Source organism: Mus caroli, chromosome 17 (assembly GCF_900094665.2).
Source record: "Mus caroli chromosome 17, CAROLI_EIJ_v1.1, whole genome shotgun sequence".
NCBI classification, from domain to species: Eukaryota; Metazoa; Chordata; class Mammalia; order Rodentia; family Muridae; genus Mus; species Mus caroli.
Window position 1 is genome coordinate 21,249,419 of NC_034586.1, and position 21,096 is coordinate 21,270,514.

General features: G+C 55.2%; 1 protein-coding gene across 2 annotated transcripts in view; it reads right to left on the reverse strand.

Annotated features, from left to right (window-relative positions):
* Cacna1h (calcium voltage-gated channel subunit alpha1 H) overlaps positions 1 to 17,193 on the reverse strand; it is a 59,461-nt gene extending 42,268 nt beyond the window's left edge. For both annotated transcript variants that reach the window (XM_021149895.2, XM_029471410.1), the window contains exons 1-2: positions 16,878 to 17,193; positions 16,279 to 16,595 (exon numbers count right to left, since the gene is read on the reverse strand). In XM_021149895.2, coding sequence (XP_021005554.2) covers positions 16,279 to 16,577 — 299 coding nt within the window. In that variant the 5' untranslated portion in view covers positions 16,578 to 16,595; positions 16,878 to 17,193. The remainder of the gene's footprint in view (positions 1 to 16,278; positions 16,596 to 16,877) is intronic.
* Between the last annotated feature and the right edge of the window lie 3,903 nt (positions 17,194 to 21,096).

A 21,096-nucleotide genomic window follows, 5' to 3' on the forward strand; every position in this document is an offset into this window, starting at 1 on the left:
CTGGGGCCACCAGTCCTGGCTTTGCCCCCTCCAGGAGAGAAGCCAGGGTGAAGAGCAGGCACAAGGAACCCAAAGCAGGTGTGTGTGTGTGTGGGGGGGGAGGGGCAGCAGTGGGACCGCTGCACCCTTCTGCCTGGGCTGTGGCTTTAGAAGTCCAAGTTCAAGAGCAGATGGTATCCAGGAGAGCTTCTGCATCCCTCTATCACATCCTGTCTTGCTTTTCTGACCTGAACACCTGCACCATTATTCCCATGGGATCAGGGGGCAGTCCCCAGGGAGGAGGGGGCTCTAGGGTGGAGCTTGGACAGCCAGTGCCTCAGGCTGCCAGGCAAAGGACAGGAGCTTCACTAGGAGTTACATATGGGCTAGGAGGGTGAGCAGGCTTGACCGGGCAAATCCTACGATGCCACAGAGGTGGAGGCTCAACAAGGCTGGTCACTCTCCAGGTCAGAAGTGAAGAGTGGCTTCTGGTCGGGGGGCAAGCAAACTCAAACACCCTGTCACCCACAGGGGCTCCATGCTATTTAGCTTCTGTGTGTTCAGTTTGACATTACATCATAGGCCTGACCTTTGGCCACACCCCATCTGTCAGGCTTCTGTTTCCCCAAACACAAAGCCAGAAAACCAAGCCCATGACCATCAGCATACACAGGTCTCGGGCCACACAGCCTAGCCATGGCGCCTCTGTCATTTTGTCACACCGGGCCGAGAGGGGTAGACCCTCAGAACCCAGGTGACCAACACCATCAGCTGCCACCATGGCTATCAGCTCCAAATCCAACATAACAAAGTGATGAAAGATGACTTGAGTGAATGCCTCACCCACGGGTCACATTGCTGCAGTGGCTTAAAAAAGAGGGCTCCTACTGATGCCCCAGAGTTGTGGGTGCTGGGCCCCAGGGCCAACCACCAGCTCAGCTCTAGTGTAGCCCCCCACCCCTTATCCATTCACCCAGTTCTCCACGGTTCACAGGTCTAAAGCCCACCAAGCGCACATTAACCATGCAGCTTCTGAAACGTGAGGTGTAAGCAGAAGCAACTCCACTGAGCCACGGCTAGGACATTATAAAGCACACCTGAGTGTGTCTCTGAGGGCATTTCCAGAGATGACTAAGTAGGGGCCATGCCCAGTATATGAGCAGCACCATCCTATAGTCTGGGGACCTAAAGGAAGAAGGGGATGAAGGCAAAACTTGCTGATGCACAACTATTTGTGCTCACTGGCCTTCTTCATAAACTCCCTGTAGAGAGGTAGGTGTGTCTGTGATATATCTATATGTATATGAACATGTATATACACACACACACATATAACACACACACACATATAACACACACACATATATATGCATATAGAGAGACATATATATACATATATGTATGTATGTATATATATATTTCATATGTACATACATACATACATATATGTCAGCTGACCACGGAATGAAACTTTTGAAACCATGAGCTAAAATCAGTCTTTATCCTAAACTGTTTTCACTCACTCAGCCATTTGTCACAGACACAAAAAGAAAAAATAAATGACTCATGCTGGGGCCTCAGATGTCCCGGAACAAAGGGGTCACGTGCCGACTCTTGGAGACGACAGGGCCTAGCATTGTGTGGACATGTCATCCACTCTGGCCTTTCCCACCCACACCTTCTCCATCCACATCTTAGACACGTACACTGAAGCTGGGAGAGGCCTCCTGCCCAGCACCCTCTTATCAGCCATCTTGTATCTACCACCCCTTCCCTGCAAGACTCTACAAGACGCCCCGAGAACACAGGCTGACCGTGGCCAGTAGTCAGTCCAGGAAAAGATCATTGGGTTGAGAAGCTGGCTATCTTAGGCCCATGCTTGGGGTTTATGCCAAATGTTCCACTACCCTAGGTGACACAGACCCTTCCCTTTGTCCTTTCATGGATCTCACGCAACTATTTACTAAATGCCCAATCCCTTGAACTCAAAGCTCTTCAGCCCTGCTCTATAACCTGGCTGTAGACAGGCTTATCCCACACAGCAAGTTCTCCAGACCCTGATACCCTCTTCCCTCTGTCACCTGGTGGGCAGGACACTAGGACTCAGGATGGCCTGTTTTTTCCCCAGGACCCTCAGGGCTCCATCAAGATGGCAGTCATGGGTCAACGAGGCTATGCACTTGGGTAGCAGCCCTGCCAAGTGTCATCTCATGAGTCCTAGTTTGGGCCCCCTGTGTACCCTTTCCTGCTTGGGTACTTCAGAGTCGGAACTCCGCCCCACCCAATCCATGTAGAGTCCTCTCTCTAGCAAAGCCTGAGACACTGTATCTGTTCTCCACACCCTAGGGATCCCATGTGTGGCCCAGAGCGGAATGGTGGTGCTCCATGGGGCCGGGTGGGGCTGGGAGCAGCTAGGATCACAGTAAGAGGCTTTATGTAAGCATAAGCGGGCAGCTGGCTCCTGGGGCCAGGCTGGTAAACCAGGAGCTGGCTGGGGATTAGTGACAGGCGTTGCCAAGGCAACCCAAAGAGAAGGAAGCATGCTTGGTCTGAGCATAGCTCAGCCTTCCTCTAGCTCCCCAAAGGTAAGAGGAAACCCCAGAGATTCATTAGCAACAGGTTCCCATGGCAACCGCACCAAGCTCATTAATAATTTTTCTTTTATTCCAAGTGTGGGTGTTGAAAACCTCTCGAGAATGAAGGGAGGGACGGATGCAGAACAAACACTCGCGCCAGCTACTCCTACCCATGGCCCAGACGCCACCTGACAGTGACACCTGTCCCCACCCCAACTGGGAGTCAGGACCTAGCAGGGAGTAGTCAGGCTCTGGAAGCACAGCCAAGACCCCACTTTCAGACCCACTAGACGGCTACTGCACACTGGAGATGCCACACATCCTGTTACAGCACCTTGGGGCCCAGACTCATAGGTGGGAGAAACGGTTAGCAAGTAGGGGTTGTTCTATAATGCCCCTGGAAGTTTCGTTATGTGACCAAACAATGTTCCTACGTGACCCAGCAATCCCATTCCTGGTATCTACCCAGAAAGACGAAACCCAGGAAGTCACATTGCATTCAGAGCCCGCCCGTTCTCTGCAGCGCTTTCTGCTACACACCTGGACACATGTCCACAAACACAAAAGCTCTCTAACTACACCTTGCTACGGTGAAACTAAACCTTGAAGTCAGATGGTTCACAGTACACCATCCAACACATGCAAGCATGTGATGCCACTACATGGAGCCTTGGAACAGGGAGATGGGATGAAGGCAGTCAGCAGAGATGCATGGGCATGGTGCTCCCTGCATGGTGAGAAGTGCTCCGAAGCACACTGCAGCCATAGATGCCCAAGTGTAAGACTAGGGTGGCAGATACAGAGCTGTACACTCATGGGTTACTTATGTGACTCATGATCTACCCCAATAGTACAAGCAGCTTTGGGGTCAGCCTACAATGCCTGCATAGTAGCTGCTACTGTCTTATCTGAGACCCTGGTCCCTGGAGGTCGGGGGGTGGGGGGGAACACACAGGAGCTTGGTAAAGTAAACAAGATGTAGAGACTTGGGCATGTCATGTGCCAGGCAGGCAGGCAGGCAGGTGCTTCTGCCTTTTGCTCTGGACAGGTGACTAAAGACCACTGGCTTCTAGGACAAGCTGGGCCAGCAGGAACTTAGAAACATTCAGGGTCACCTAGCAAACTCCATGAAGCTCATTATACCCACATTGGGTCCCAGAGTACCTCATGGGATAAAATGTGATCTCTCACCCGCCTTGCCACTAAGGCCACTAGAGGCTCGATGTCTCCTTTATCAGGCCCTGCCAGGCCTTGAGAAAGCATCAAGTTAACCAGCAATTCCTACCGCCCCACTCCTGAGAAACTCTTGGTAGGAGCTCACTACCAGGAACACTACGCCCCCTTTAGAGCAATGTGAAGACAAGGGAGTGACCACAGAGATATGGCAATGCGCAATCAAAAGGCAAAACTCAGAAGCCGTTTGCAGCCTGTACCACACAGACACTCACACACTGTAATAACAGCCCAGTGGGTCAGGCCCAGACAGCCAATTTCCCAATTAGGAGCCGCAAGCCTGCCCATGCACAGGGCACAATGGAGCCCATTCTTTCACAGCAAATGAGAAGAAACCAGCTTTCCTCCTGATACTCTGTGAAAAACTGCAAGTCAGTGGGGGAAGGTTCAGGGGGACACCAGCCTGATGTCATGGTAAAGCAGGCAGAGCTACCACCAGGGAAGGGTGGTACACACTGCCACCTGGGGATGGAGTTGGGACACATAGTGAATGGGAAGGGATGGGGTGGCCTGAAGGCTTCTCCCTCTGGGTCTCTGAATTCCAAGCACTCCCACCCGAGCAGCTCTTCTGAACCAGGCCTTAGTGGGTCTGACTCTACCCCTTCCTAGCATACACCCAGCCTCCCCGATGGCTTCAGGCTGGTTGGACCTTGCTCCATTTGCTTGGTGACCCAGATCCCAATGTGGAGAAGCACACAAGGTTCTGCAATATTATGGAAGACTGTGGCAGCAGGCCCAGCTTCTGACACAAACACCGTGGCCTTGTATCTGCTACTGGTTGGTGAGCCTTTGTTCCCATCCCACCTGACAAGCTTGTTCCCATCTGTCTGTCTGGCGCTGTCTGGCTTGGGGGAACATTCCTTTTGATGATGGCACTTGGGAACACAATGGTGTTAGAGGGAGTCATTCTTGGGCAGTGGCCTCACCTCCTAGACAGCTGCCATCTCTACAACAACTCACAACCTGCTGCACAGGAAGTCTTCAGAGCCCCTACCTCACCAAGCAGGTCAGCGCTACTGACCCTGTGTCACTCAACAATGTTTTCATATCTCAGAGCCTCCACAAAACCAAAACCACCTGGGAGTCCCTGCCTGGAGGGCACTCCTGGTGGACCCACATTAGGGGCAGGGCAGCGGCACTGAAGGAGAGAAAGCCACCAACCTCCATAAGCTGGGAAAGCATGAGGGAGCTGGAGTGGTCCATACTCAGAAACTCAACTGGGGCCATGAGCCCCCCCATGCCTCCATGACTCCTGGTCCTGAGCTACAACGGCCCACACCCAGCTAGTCACTGACAGTACAAGCAAACCTCAGACAGACCAACCATATTGTACAATGCCCTTTCTACGGGCCTCAGGCCTCAATCTCACAGAAAGAGGCCTGGCAGGGTCTGTTACACAGGAACAATGAGGACCCGGGAACAACTTGGAAGACCTCAGCAGGAGGTGTATCACCAACCACCTGGTCCCCAAGGCTCCCTTAGAGGATGAGGTGAGGTGGCAGTAGCCAGTCCATACCTATAGCCAGGGCTAGTTGGGTCAGGGTTGTAAGTGGGGCAAGTCACTGGCAGTGTCAGGACTGGGAGAGGGGCAGAGCTAGGCGATGACAGTATCCACATGGGCCAAGCTGCAGAGGCGTGAACTGAGACTCTGCTAGGTACGGGTAGCTACATCGTACACGCAGGTAACATGTAATGGCCAATGCATGCCCACTGTTCAGCTCACAGGACAGGGGCCGAGGTGCTCCAAGTGGGTACCAGAGGCCTTCCTGGATCCAGGGTCTGAAGGGCTAACCAGAGATACACCCACATAGAATGTCAGACCGTGCTTGTCACACCAATAATGAGGATCCAACACCCTGGAGAATGAAGGCCAGCTATGTCCACACTAGGCAACTAACATCTTCTAAACACTCAGGCTCGCAGTGAGGTCATCGAATTCCTAGGATTTAAAAAGATGCAGGAGCTGGAGATAGGTCAGTTGGTAGAGTCTGTGCCTAGCACACACAGAGCTCCACGTCTGAGCCCTACTATTACATAAACTAGGCACAGTGGTACGGACCTATAATGTCAGCATTCAGGAGATGGAGGCCAGGAGGCAAGTCCACGGCCATCCTCAGTTATATATAATAAAGTCAAGGCCAGACTGGGCTCCGTGAGACTCTGCCTCAAAATAAAGACCCTGGGATGGCTCTGCAGGTGACCCGATGACAGAGTTTTACCTCCAAGACCCACATGATGCAAGGTGAGATCCAAGTCTTACAAGTGGTCCTGTGACTTGCACATGTGCAGTGGCACACGTACACACGAGAGCCAGCGAGCAAATCCCCAAGCCCCAGACCGGGATTTTAAATAAAAACCACTCTTACTCCATGTTTGATGACTCCTGGTTAATTTCATTTGTATCTTTGGGTGGAAATGCTAATTTCACAGGGTACCCTGAGTTTCTTTCAGCAGCAAGCCCCAGCCGCAGAGCTGGCCTCTGTCACCCACAGACAGCATTGGAGAAGCTAGGCATGCCTGTACCAACCCCAACTCCTCTACTATGAAACTGGCTTGGGAATGGCCACATGGCCACAGTGCCTACAGCTATTTCTTATTGGCCCCTCACTCCACAATGATGAGAGACAATGATGGTGTAGGAGGATGCTAAGGCCAGGCACAATGGGCCATAGTCGCAGGATACATGCAGGTCCCATCTAGTCACCAGTGACACAGCAGGTCTAGGCCACCACCGCCCCAGAAAGGACTGGAGCAAAGTATCCTGTGGAAGGTGTCCTATGCACACCCTGAGCCCTGCTGAGTCCAGAGTGTGGTGGGAGTGATGGGGATACAGCAAGTGCTAACAGTCAGAGTGGATGCCTCAGCCAGCCAGGGCAAGGGCAGGAGCCGACTGGGCTTCCCTCAGCATCCCAGGAAGATCCTGTCCATTTTAATGAGGTACTAATGCAGGCTGACTCACCAACCGTCGGCCAGAGGCTGGACTGGCAACTGCTGCCAAAGACAAAGGGACATGATAGGGACACTGCTGTGTGGTCCCCATGTCCCTCATGTCCCTCTGTGCCTTCAAACAGCAGTGGCTGGGCATCTGGGCAGGGTTCTCTTCCCTGTGTCAGATTAGGCTGCATCCTAGGACTAGAATCCTTGGCGTGGAAAGATAGCTGGAGGTGTCCCGCTGAAGAACAGCCATCCCCATACTGCTCCAACCCCAGGCCCTCCACAGGGTGCCTGGTTCTCACTAGGTCCTCTGCCACCTTCAGATGCATGACAGTGGCCAGGGTGTAGGCCCTCAACTTGCAGGTTACCTCTCTTACTTGAAGTATAGGACAGAGAGGTTGAGCATGAACCCCAAGGGCACAGACATCTCGAGGGTCAAGTTACCCTCAAGGCAGAAGAAGCACATGGCCACTAGCCAGGAGGTGCCTGGGTCAGCTTCGAGGTAACCATGGTACCACACTTTAACACAATAATTGCATAAACAAGCACCTCAAGGGTCTCCCTCTCGGGCCAAAGCTACTCCTCCTCCAGCTATCCCTGTTCAAACCCAGCCCATGTCCCTCTAGCCTAATCACTATCCAATGGTCAGTCTTGGGAGAGCAAGGCCTGAGTGTCCCCGGGAGAAACCTAATGGGCCATAATGGACTTCTCTGTATTCTCTGAGCTGGGGCTGGAAGCTGGGGGCAGGGTGCAGCTTCAACACTACAGCAGTTTCCTCCCTGGCCATCTGGGGTCAACACTCCTCACCATGGACAGCAAGAGGGAGACAGTCCTGCTCCTCTGAGGACAACTGGAACAGCTAGAGACAGGTAACATCCAAGGTCTTAGGGGCCACAGCTCTGGGAACCTGAACGTCAGCTTTCACACTGAAGAGGTTTGTCTGACATCTCCATTGTTCTGCTCAAAACCAAAGGACAGAGACAACCAGGACAGAGAGAGGGTTGAGGAATCCCAGGGGTACCTCAGCAGGCTTCCTCGCGGACAGAGTGGTCAGCTTTGTAAAAACTCACTAGACACTCCCATTTTGGACTGACCTTCAAGGCACCTTCTAGACTGGATGGGAGTGGTTCAAATCTCCCTGGAGATGTCCCTATAAACACACCAGACACCTGCGGTAGCTTCTGGGAGGGGCCTCTGACCAGAACAGGAAGCCCCAGGCATGGCCTGACTGGCCGGCCAGGCAGTCAGAATGACCAATTTCATGGCTGATTTTCTCCTCTCCCCAGGTGGCCCACCCCTTGTCTTAAGAGCCTGACACTGAGCATCTGATTTGTCCCAAGTGGCCACCCCCAGTTAGCACATCACAGCCTCCTGCCCTAGCAAGCCGAGCTGCTCATCTCCCTCCAGGAGTGGGGCACGCTATCTGGGAAAGGCTCATTCATGCGTGCGTGCATAGAAGGGCACTCTCAGCCACATGGGCAAGCCTGCCACCAGCTGGGCCGAGGTTCTGTGTCTCTGTCAAAAGCACCACAGGTCAGCGGCCTCAACAACACAAACTCCTACTCTGTCTGAGCTCCAAGTCCCCAGGCCAGGCCTCAGCAGGGATTGCTTATCTCCAAGGCTCTGGGGAGGCTGTACCTGGCCTTCTACATCTGGTGTTAGTGACAGTCACTGTTTATGGCTGTGGCCATGCTGCTCCAGTGTCTGTCTGTCTGTCTATCTGTGTCTGTCTGTCTGTCTCTCTCTCTCTCTCCCTCGGTTGCCGCACAGTCTATCCCCTCCCCACAGAGACTTCCATCACTGGATCTGAGGCACTCAGTCCAACCTATCCTTCAGCTTAGTTAGTTACATCTGAATATATCCCACTGTCAAATAGGGGTGGCCAGCCTCACATTCTGCTGGTCACACACTCTGAAGGGGACAACAGTCAGCCCAGCACAGAGATGGAAGCATGAGGGAGTATAGCCTTTCCCTGCCGCTCAGCTGGAGGCCACAGGGGAGAAAACCGAGGCCCAAAAGGTGATCTGTCCACAGAAACAATGCAATTTTGGTACCTTTTCTACCACCTCAACTTTGGAGGATGCCCCAAGTCTGCTTACATCACTCCCACTAATTTCCAGGAAATCCATTGAACCCATCGGTTTTATTGCCATGGGCTACATACGCCACAGTATGGGCCAACATGACAGGGCCCAGGGAGCCCAGGTGCTACTCAGAACTGGGGCCTATGCTGCCAGCATGAGGGAGTATAGTCCTCACTCAGGAGTTCCTACCGAGTACCTGCTGCGCACCTGCCCTATGCACAACAGACCTGGCCAGCAGCCTCTCCCTGCATCCATCCATCCACTGCACCTGCCATCCATGCACTGCACATGCCCCCCCCCCCCAACTACTCTGTACACACAAGCCTCAGAGTCAACTGCCCTGCTAACCTTCCTGCAGCTACAGGGACCTAGGACCCAAGGGGTTCCAGCTCCTCCAACGGTAAAGGCCACTGTCCCCTAACAGTGTCAGGGTGCCCCCTTTAATCGTCCAGAACTGACTCCTACTCCCATCCCCCACCAAGAGCTTCACCAGGTAGAGATAAGTAAAGAAGAGGGCCAGAACAAAGTGGGGTGGGCAGAGCAATCTGCCCTTATACCGTTGAAGCCCCTTCCCCAGGTCACTGTCTGTCCCAGCTGAACCAACCTAGAGCTCAGCTTGTGGAGGGGACATTAGCATAATCCAAAGGGAAGAGAACAGAGCAACCAAGCCAATCACTGTGTCTGCCAGGAACATCCTGTGTGCTGCCAGGGTCAGGCCATGCTGGGATGCAGCAATCATCTCTTTCCACATGGCCAGGCAGGGGCTGTGGTCCCTAGGATTGGCCTGTTCTCCAGCCCAAAACAGGGCCTTCTCCCTATTGCCTGCTGCAGGTCTGGCCAGCCAAGAGGCTGAGGCTCCGCAGTGCCCCATTAATGAGGCAATGACTCTTTGCCTAATGCTCAGATACAAAGAATCCCTTTTTGTGCCATGGTTACTTCCCTCATGAAAGAACACAGAAGTTCCAAGGAATGCAAACAGCAAAGGGTGAAGAACCTGGCTGGACCAGGCAGGACTAAGGCCTAACCCATGGGTCTCTTATCTGGAGGCGGTGGGTATAGGTGCAGGTATAGGTGTGCCTGATGGACCATCAAGCCTGGTGGATCACCCCTCCAACTTGGGCAGCGAGAGTTAACTGCTTTAATCCTGGGAACCCTTAACTCTGAGAGCATAGGGGAGGCTTCTAAGTCCAGGTTCAAACTTTGGTAAAGGCTTGGATAGCCCATGTTTTTTTTAAAAAAGGGGAGGGAGGTTCTCTAGGACCCCTGAAATCCATCAGGAGGGGCTGGCTCCTGACTGTTCAGGGCTCTTCTATCCAAGGCTCACACATCCTGGCGCTGGAAGCAGCAATCATGCAGAGGCTGGAGTTCCCCAATCCAGTGTCTAATCTGCGTACTCCTCAACTGCCCCTACCAACAGAACCCCAATCTCCCTGCCAGCCCGTGGCTTCACCTCCTCCCCTTGCTAGTCACAGTGCCTAGAACGATTTGAGAAGCCAGAAGATACCAACCCTGGCAGACACATGGCAGGCGTGGCTCAAGTCTGTCCCATAAAGCCTTTCCTGAGGAAACGGTGAGTGGCTTAAGCATCCAGCCTGTCACTCCAGGCAGGCACAGCACTCTGGGTATGGTACCCAGACCTGCCAACTCTCTTGAGCTGGAGATGGGCTGAGGGCCAGTAGGTTCCTTTTTCCTCTACATCCCTGGCTCCCAGGACTGCATCCTGTCTGGCCTGTCTCTTATCTCTGATCAAGGATCCAGCCCTACACCACCACACACCTTGTCTCTGCCCAGGGCTACACCACCACACACCTTGTCTCTGCCCAGGGCTGTGGCCTTTAATTTAATCCCAGACTTAGACATTTAACCTGGGCATACATTTCTTAGGAGTGCTCCAAGTTAGGCCAAGACTAACCACCCAGGAGAAGAGAGAAGGTTAACGGCTCCCAAGGTATGGAAGAACATTTTGAGTCAGGTCCCGAGAGCTGCTACCCCCTCCCCAGCAGGCTCAGCTCAGCACCAGGGCCAACATCTGCATAAACAAAGGTAACGGATTTGCACGCCTGACCTTGACTGCTCAAGCCCGAGGACTGGACTTGGCCACAGGCCACTGCTCTGGACTCATCCCTGTTTGACAGGCTGCCCCATCCCCCCCGCATTCTTCCACATCCTGACCCTGAATGGGGCGTCTGCCAGCAGCACTGGGAGCCAGGCCCACTGCACGCGAGGAAGCAAGGGGAGCTCCCAGACCACCCTGCGTGCTCCTGCGGCCACGGAGACACCCACAGCCTGCTCTGTGTGCCGTGCCCTACCAGCATGGTGCTGGGGTGTCTCAGCATGTTATGCAGGCCACGCCTCCAAGATATGAGGACACCGGGACCCACTTCTCAGACCTTGTCCTGGAGTGCCCTTAAGTCCTGCCTTACCTCAATTTCCCACCGGGCTGGGTTCCAATCCTGCCCTCTTCCTGAGCCTCATCAGCGAGCACACTAGATTCCCGAGTTCCCAGGCTGGCCCATCCACGAGTTCCCAGGCTGGCCCATCCACTATTCTCTGATATCCCAATTCTCCGTCTCATCTCACATCCCACGCTGCTAACAGCAAGCTCTTGGGATCCAGAGCCCTTTCCACCATATTTCCTCCTGCCTCAGACCACTTACCTTAGGAGCAGAACCATGGCACGTGATGGCCCATCTGGCTTCCTCTCTACACAGACACACTGTAGCTACCACCTCCCTGGTCCTGGTACCAGCAGCTTCTAGTCCAGACCCATCCACCACAGGCACAAGGACAGCTGGATCCCAAATGGTTCTGTTGGGGAGACCTTTGCTGAATGACGGAGCCATGGCCACTCCCTCCACAATTCCTCACAACGCAGGGCTCTATCAGGGAAGATCTCCATGGAGAACGTGGGGTGGGAGTCTGCTATGGTCCCCAAGTAGCTGATGGTCAGGCTCTTCTGTTCACTTGAGGTGCTGAGACCATCAAAAAGGGGCCCTGGGTCTGGTCAATGCCAGGGTGATTAGGAATAAGCAGGGTAAGGCCTAGTGAAAGAAGTCATCACCCACTGGCAACACAAGTGAGCCTGGGGCCACCTCCCCCAGGGTGCCAGGATGCAGATGTGTGATGTGTCTGTTAGGAAGGTGACGCCTTAATCAGGAGGGCAGGCCTGTCAGTCCACCTGGACACTGCATGGTAGCCTTGACCCTACACAGCCATCCCTGAGCCACACAAGCAGATCTGGGAGGCACAGCCCCCACCAGAGCTGAGCCTGTCCTAGACTAAGCCTCCGATCCCTATGTGTACCCTGTAGACCTTCACTGGCATCATGTGCATCCCGTGGAGGGATGAGCCTGGAAAGGTAACATCCCATGGATGTGTCACCTCCATGATGCAAGTATGAATGACTCTCCAATGAAAAGTTTAGGGGAACCCTATCCTGGGAGACATCCATCTGAGGGTCTTCCCAACATCCCACCACCTACAGCTCTTGGTTAGGATGCTACATCCCTGTACACAAATGAGTCCCAGAGCCACCATGTGCCCTCACCATGATAAAGCATGAATCAATACCTGCTCCAGATTCCCACTTGATAGGTGTGGGCTAGGAGCGTCAAAAGCTGTCCTGCAACTCTTCTCCCATCAATGACCTGCACTGACTGAACGCTCAGATCGAGGACCTTAGGGAAGGCTGACACCTGAAATGCAGGGCCAACGTCCCTAGGTAGGTAAGAGTGCCTGTCAAGACCCGGGAAGCTAGCACTGCTGGTCCACATTCCATAACCCTAACCGGGTCAGAGTGGTGGACACGGACGGAGCCAGCAGTGGCTCTGTCTGGCAGAGTCTGCAGAGTCCAGAGAAGCTGTCATGAAGAGTTAACAGTGGGAGAAAGACTCAGCAAGGTCTCCAGTTACAGATGGAGAAGCCAGGGAGGAAGCCACCGGCTCCCACCGAGAACCCTCAAAGGATCCTCTAGAGACCACAACATTCCTCAAGCGAGTACCAGCCAAGGCCACAGGGGCCTTTGCTACTTATAAGTACTCCTGGCTCAGAAGTCAGGCCCAAGAGTCCCTAGAGGCCCAATGACCCCCAGCAATCAACACAGTTCCCCTGAGAGCCAGTTTGGATGTTCTAAAGCAGCAGAGATGGACCCTTCTCAGAGCACAGGATTCAGGCAAAGCCAGGGCAAGGGTAAAGGCTGTCTCCTCACCCCTAAGGCCAGCACCCGTAAGTCTCCACTGGGGATATACATGCCAGTGGAGAATCAGGTACTAGCAGCCACCTTGAAGCAGTTTGCCCTTGGCATCTCAAAGCATCCATTTTTAAAAGATGGCATACAGACCTTCTTAGGCTTGTCTAGCCAGGGGTTCAACAAATGTGTGCGCTTCCAAGCTGGGCTCGGCCCAACCAGTTCCCCTTCACCTCCGTGACCTTGACATGCCCTTCATTCTTTGTCAGTTATGGGGAAAAAGAGAGGTTAAAGGGGATTTCCCTCCCCCCAAAGACTGTCACCTCTGAACACCCCAGATTTCCTCCTAGATCCTCAATGTCTACAGCTCACTTTCCCTGCTGACACAGGCCAGCTGGGTGCCCACTGCTGAGCTTCACACCCCTGGGAGGCCCCACCTTCCCTTGCTGGGGCAGGCAGCTGCACTGCAGGCAGTTCTGGGTCAGGAGCCTGGGGTGGGGTGGGGGAGCCGGGGCAGAACATAACCCAGCGGCGGAGCAGGCTACAACACACGGGTCCCACCCACCTTCCTCTATAAATAAGCCTGTGTAGGAGAAACAGCGCTCTCCCCAAAAGTTCCAGCCCGATTGTATTTTTAAAGAGGGAACTAAATCAATAAAGACAAAGGCTGTCCTTGGAGGCTCCTTTGCCACAGGGATGGGAGACACCATCCATGTAGAACTGGGACTACGTTTATGTTGGTACCTCCACTAGGAAGTTCCAGAACAGTCCGAGACTGGGAGAAAGTACTTCCCTCTGCTCCAACAGCCAATAGAAGCCCAGCTATGACTGGCAGGCATCTGCTGGGAGCCAGCAGCTGCTTCTCAGAGCAAAGCTGATTTTCCCTGCTCTGGGGAAAGGCCGGAGGTCCCGCTGTCACGCTGTCTACCTGCAGGGGAAACTGAGGCCCAGGAAACTCTCTCTAGCCACAGGGCACCACATAGTCCTTGTAAAATCCTGGCCATGCCAATCACCAGGCTCCCCTGCCTCATACAAAGCCACCCCCCCCCCACCTCCCAGGAATGAGGAACATAAAGAGCTCGGGAAGCCTCGGCCCACACGGGCTTCCCCAGTAAGCTGATCCCCCCCGCCTGTCCAGGCGTGCAGCTTATTTTAGGATCTCCCTGAGGCCCAGCTTCACACCCCTACTTCAGAGCCTAGCATCTGCTGAGGGTCAGACCCATCCCCATGTGGCCAGGGCTCTAATGAACCCACCCCACTGGACAGATACAGAGTGCTGACAAGGCCAAATAACCTGGAAAACCAGCTCTCCCCACATGGCATCTCCCTAGCTTGGGGATATGCAGAATCCTTGGGTTTCAGAAGTAGGAGAATCAAACTGTTGAGGTAGACAACAGCAAGAAGATGGGGGTGTGGCAGGCCTCCTGGAACCTGCCAGCAGCCCCAGGACAGGGACGTACTGGAGAGGGAAGATCTACCTATCTCCCCTTGGTGCTCTTACCTGCAGGGACAGCCTGGCATTTCCTTCCTCAACTGAGAGCTCTTGTCACACACACACACACACACACACCCCGCCCTCTCTCCCAGGCCTGATAACACCCGAGTCTCTCTTAGACCTACAAGGGCACCTTCTACTTTAAGCCACACAGTCGGCTCAGGCCAGGTGGCAAATGTTAGCTCTACAGTCCTTGAAGGCTCAGTCTACCTACATGAGCCATCCCATCCCCACCTTCTCTGAAGGCAGCAACACAAACAACCTTGTTAGAAGTCCTCGGGGACACAGCAGCCAGAGAACCAGGCTCAGCCTCCGACTCCTGTGTAGCCACATCCTGGCTGTCAGGAGACCAAGTCTAAGTCCACTCGTTCTTCTCGTATTTTGTACAGCTTGAAAACAACAAATTCAGGCACTAACACAGGGCTGGTCTTTGTCACCTCCCCAAGGTCCACAGTAGCACTGCCCGGTGGCTCATCACTATTCCCAGCCATACAATCTCACCACCAAAACCAAGTGGTCCAGTCACCTCCAGTCTAGATCCCGCAGAGGGGACAAACTGACAGCTGGCACACAAGGTCACCCTGCTCCTGCACAGAGGGCCAGCCAACCCAGAGGATGCCCACCACGGGCAGTCACTACCATCAACTGCAAAGGACAAAGACAGCAGGCAGTGAAGCCCAAGCATAGCCCTGGACCACCCTCCTTTACAAGCAGAGAAAAATCTGACTCACCCAATGTTTGGATTGGAGTGAAAAGAAACATGGGCTTTATTACTTTTTTTGGTACAGATTTCTCTTTTGTATTTAATATTTATACAGTTAAACACACAAGGTAGAGAAACATATACACACATTGCTCATTTTCCCTCTGTCCCTGACTCCGCTGAAGAGTGTTTATGGGCCCATGTCAACTCCCCTTGGCCCTCCACCCACCCAGCCCTGGTGACCAGTTCCGAGCAGTTGCTGGGGGTGGGGGTGGCCGCACTACCAGGCATTATTTCAGCCCCTCCTCTGAGACTATCAAGCCTATCAGGGGGAGCCCCAAAAGGCCACCTGTTCTGGGGCCAAAAGCCTCTTTTTGCACCCCAGAAATGTTGCCAGTACTGACCCAACCGTGTTCTAGAAGCTTCTGTGAAAGTCTGTGGCCTTGGGGCCGAGAAAAAGAAGGCACAATCCCTTCCTTTTGACCCAGGCAACTGTGGTGAAGGGGGTCGGGGTCAAAGCTAGCTGCCTCCTGCACACACACACACACACACACACACACACACAGCTGCGCATGACTTAAATCAGCTCCTGAACAGACTTCAGCCTGGAAAAGTGAGTTCTCAAACCAACGTCACTTCGAGGAGAACCAGGGAGCAGCCCTGCCCGACACACAGCGCCAACGGAGCAGGTGGAAACTTTCTCCCTTTCCGGCCCCCAGACTCCAGCGAGGGTCTTCACACAGGCTCAGGTGTTTCGTTTGGAAAGCTAAGAAGGCGGGGATTCCCATCTCCTCCCCCCCCCCCCGCTCCCCCGCCCCGGTAGAACTCCTGGAGTTAACTACCTTTCATTCCCTTCCAAGCCGGCGGCATCCTCGCCGCTTCTGCTCATACTCTCCCGTCCCGAGGTGCCTCTGAACCCAGATTCCACAGGCGAGTTCCGAGGCTAACCCTACCATCTCTGAGAAGAACGCCGCCCTAGCACCCCTACCCAGAGCCCCCGCCGGATCCCACAAGCCGGGGTTCACAGGACGTACGCAGAGGAGTCCCACACCCCAGTCCCCAGCGCCCTGCCAACCCTGTAAGGATATGGGTTACAAACCAGTCGGAGGCACCAGCTGCGCGGCCGCGTGGTTTGCCCGAGGCAGAAGAAGACTGTGGCAGCCAGAGCGGGGTATGGGACGGGTTGTTCCTCGTCGGCGCCCAGGTCCGCACCACACTCGGTCCCTGGGCTCTCGGGAGCCAACACGCTGGACCCGGATCCTCGCTGCTCCTCGCGCCCTGGCGCCCCAGGGCTCGCTGGGGAAGCCCTCACCGGCGCTGCAGGAGCCGAAGGCGAAGCGCCCAGGGGCACCCGGACCTCGTCCGCTGCCAGCGTGCCCTCGGTCATGGTGGCGGAGGGCAGCACCTGCGGAGAGAGGGCAGGCGATGACCCTGGCCCAGGAACGACGCCCCCGCCCCGCCTCAGGCGGAGCGGAGCTGCGGGAACAGCCGCGGCCGCCGGGATGTCTTTGTCTCTCCTTATTAGAGACAAGTGCGCCCCCCGCCCCCTCCCGCCGGCAAAGCCTGGCAGCCCCACCCCCAAGGCCGAGGCGAAGGGTTGCGGGAGCCCTAGGGGCTCCGAGCCCATAGAGCTCAAGTTCAAAGGGTCCCAGGCACGCAGTGAGCGCGCGTACCCTCCGCATCTCACCTCGCTCCGGTGGCCAGCGGCGTCCCTGTGGGCATAGCCCGGGCGGCGCTGTCACTGGGGACCCAGTCCAGAGCCCGGAGCTGGGCCAGTATCGCCTCCTCGGCCCGCGCCCCCGGCCCACCCGGCACCAGCTCTCGCGGAAGCTCTAGCTCCGGCCCGCCCAGCAGCAGCAACGGTGTCCCGATGCGGAAAACCGCTAAATGCACGGCGGGGCGGGCGCGGACCGCAGGCACGGGCCGGGGGCGCGGCCGAGCCAGAGAGGGAGCGAGCGAGCCCTGGAGCCCGTCCGCGCACAGCGCAGGAAACTTCGGAGTGAGCAGTGGCGGGGAGGCGGGGCGGCGGGGGCGGCCCATGGGGCGGGGCCAACGCGGCCGGGGCGGGCAGGGGGCGACCCTCAGGGACCGAGATAGGGACGGAGAGTGGGCGGGGGTCATCAGCCCGGCCCGCCCCCACCCAGACGTAAGCTATCCCACGACATCCCTTGGTCCGTGTTTCTCCGTGCCGGTACGCCGCCAGCCCCAAGTCCGGGACTGGGCGAACCCGGTCCGCGCCCCCCTCCCCGACCTCTCCTCCCGCCCCATACTGTCTCGCGGGAGAGCACGGCAGCAGGGGGCGCTCGCAGGGATGCTTGGACGAGGGGCGGGGGAAGCGGCGCCAACGTCCTTCCCCACCCCCACTGCGGGGGCGCGGAGCCGGCGGGGACCCCCTCCTTTTCTCGCGCGCCGCCCCTTCCCTTCACTGCTAGGGTCGGCTAGGGGGCGGGGCTCAGCAGGCGTGGGAGGCACGCCGTGACCATGCCCGCGAGGCGCGTGCCCTTCCCCCACCGCGTGTGTCTTGGGTGTGCCGGGGCGCCAGTGTCTTTAGAGCGCGTGGGCGACGTGGGGCGCGATGCGCGACGCGACACCAATTGTCCTGGGGCAGTCCGGGTCCTCTGGTACGCAGCTCCCCCACACTCCTCCCAGTTTCCGCAAACTTGCCGGTGCCCATCCCCCTCCCCCTTCTCCTGGGGACTGGGGCTCTTGGAAGAACCTCGAGAAGGAGTACAAGCCGAGCGGGGCCTCCCAGCACCCGCCGGCACACAGAGGGTATATCCTGAGCATGTCGCTGAATCTCCTTTCATACTCCAGTGGTTGCATGACCCTTGTCCCATGAAGGCATGAGCAGAGGGGCTGCTCCCCCTCTCCCGCTGGAGGTATGCAGGGATTTTTTACTTTCTCACAATTACCACACTAGGGCCATAAAATTCCAGCTCTTAGGTGTACATCCACTTAAATTTCAACCAACAAGGGGCTCTTTCACCTTCAGGCCCTGTTATTGGGGAAAACCACTCCTGTCCTAGACAAAGAGCAGCCTCCCTCTCTCTGCCCTGGGGTAGCTGGGCTCTTTGGAGGGCCAGAGCAAAATAGCAACCCCAGACCTGGATGGAACCCTGGCAGGGTGAGCTGCAGAGAAGTGGAGTTTCCCATATGTGGTTCTGGGATTCTAAGAGGATTTCACCGCTGAGCCTGGGAAGGGCACAGGCTGGGGGAAGGAGGTGGAGAGCAAGAACCATGTCCTCTGCCTGTCGGTCCAAGCAGGGCAGGCCCCTGGGCCCAACAGCACCTTGTCTTGTATATGTGAACTTTTCAAGAAAAGGAAAACATTTACTCTATTTTAATGCTCCTACTTACCAGTGGGTGGCTGCGGCCCATAATTAAGGTCCTCAAAGAGCAATTAAGGACCTAGCCACCCAGGAGAGGGATCAGGAAGAGCCTTGAGCCTTGAACACAGCTGAGTGAAGCATAGACAAGCAGGCGAATTATGCCAACGCGGGGTCCTGGACCAGATGGCTGGCAAGCACTGCCACTTTCCTCAAACCCCTCGGAAAGGTTAAGATGAAGTGCAAGGTGGTGGTTTGCTTGAAAACTAGCTGGAGACTGATAAGGTGCCAGACCCCGGTTGGAGCTACAGGTCCGCCGGAGGTGACACCGGACATCTTACCCTTGTTCTTGGGGGCTTCACTCCAGTGGGAGGCAGGCCAGGAACAAGTGTGTGTGGTGGGGGGGGTGAGGAAGGAAACATAGTTGTTGGCCAAGGGCAGATGGCTCCTGGAGGACAAGGAAACAGGCAGGGTCCCAGGGCTCTCCAGCTTCAAGACCCCTATGCAAAGGCCCTCTGGAAATCAGGAGATGGCTGAGTGAGAGGACTCAGGAGAGCAGAATGCATCCTTGCAGAGGAAGATGGAAGGAAAATGGAAGGAGAGGGCCAGAGCTGGTTTACTATGGGCCCCATGGAGCCTGGAGGGAGCGTCATACACCCTAGACTTGAGGGCTATCTCTCACCCATCTCTGTTTACATTCTGCTGTTCACATTTCTGGAGAAGGGGAAGGGCCCTGGACTTGGTGTGTATGTCTGACTGAGCCATTCCCACAGTCAGCAGGACCCAAAGCCGGCCACAGCCCAACTGAAGGGACATCTACACTATGATTTACACCTTAGGGGACTTCTTCCAATGTCTGCTCCTCCTGTTCTATCAAGCCTTCGGGGGATCTGCTGTACTGCCCTTCCAGGGTCTCCTGTCCCTGGGCTGATACTCTGTCTGCTCAGTTTCCTGTGGCAGTGGTCACTTATGGTGGCTTTCCACACCCGAGCACCATCAGCCTAGATCATGTCTGCTTCGCTGCAGGGGCCGAGCCCATCCGTGTGACACAGACTTGCCTTCAGGAGAGGAAATGAAAAGCAGACACTACTCAGATATGAGATGAGAAAATTGGGTTCAAAACAATGAAAGCATCATACGCTCACGTGGTGAGCAGGTAATGAGGGAGACAAGCGTAGGACAACTTAGAAGTTGGCGTTAAAATTGTTTAATTAAACCATACAGAGTGTTCGGATGCATTTTAAAATCCTCCAGGCCTCTGGGATTTTTTTTTTTTTTTTTGCTATTTCCTTTGTGTGTGTGTGTGTGTGTGTGTGTGTGTGTGTGTGTGTGTGTGTGTGTACAGAGCTGCTAGTTGACAAAGAGCTGAGGACTGGAAGGGGAACAAACAACCAGGGAATTCAGCCAGTGGGAATCCCGTGGCCATGATCCTGGGGAACATTGTTCCCTCCACCCAGCAGTTTATGGTGAGTGAAGGCAGGCTGGCCCACAGGGCAGTAGGCAGTGGGGATGCCTTTGCCACAGCCTGTGGGCACCTATCCAGCTCAGAAGGTGCTCGTGGCATCCATCCCCAGGCAGCTACATACCCCAAGACCTTCCATTCTATCTTCATGTGGCTTTGTCCTCTGCCCATACACCCATGTCCCTCCCAGAATTCCCAGTGGTTCCCAAGCTGCTTGGATCAAGTCTGAACTTGACCAACACCCTCTGTGAATGAGTGCATACCCATACCTAGGCACCTTGTATCCTAACTTCTCTTAACTGTCTCCATCAGACACAGCACTCTCCACCTGCCACATTGGCCCTTCCAGACTCCCACCCCGTTGCTTTCACCTACTGTTAGGTCCTTCAAACGCAGAGGGCCTTGGGGGTCCTCTTGGATTCTACCATCCAAAGCTTCTGTCGTTCAGCTTCCCAGCCCTGTAACCCCCACCAGGTGTGAGGCCAGGTGTGTCTGCAGGCTCTATATGGTACTCCTGTGGGTGCTGCCATCCCATGGTGGGTAGCCAGGAGATATTTATTACACGAGTGAGTGGTAGCACAGTTAGAGCTCAGAGAGGCCAATGAAATCACCAAGCAGGTGAGCAGCCTCCAATAGGTAATAGAGTTGAAGCTCTCGATCCCACACTCTGCCTTCCCTGAGGATGCCAAGGAACTCTGAAGCCCCGAATGTCCCTGGGAGTGCAGAGCTCAAAGGTGGGGGCTGGACACTTTTGTTTTTGTTCTTGTTTTTGTTTTTGTTTTCATGACAGGGTTTCTCTGTGTAGCCCTGGCTGTCCTGGAACTCACTCTGTAGACCAGGCTGGCCTCGAATTCAGAAATTCGCCTGCCTCTGCCTCCCGAGTGCTGGGATTAAAGGCGTGTGCCACCATGCCTGGCCGGGACTGGGCACCTTAACGTTGCCATAGATCCTAGCCTCCTTACATCTCTGAAAGGACAGTGTCTGAGACAGTGGGATCAGGCAAAGCACTGGGGATACTACATTCTCTGAGTGGCCCTGAGATGGCCCTGTGTATTGGCCACCAAGAGCAGCAGCAGCAGTGGAGTACAGGCATCTGGAGCCCAGAGGACGACGTGTGT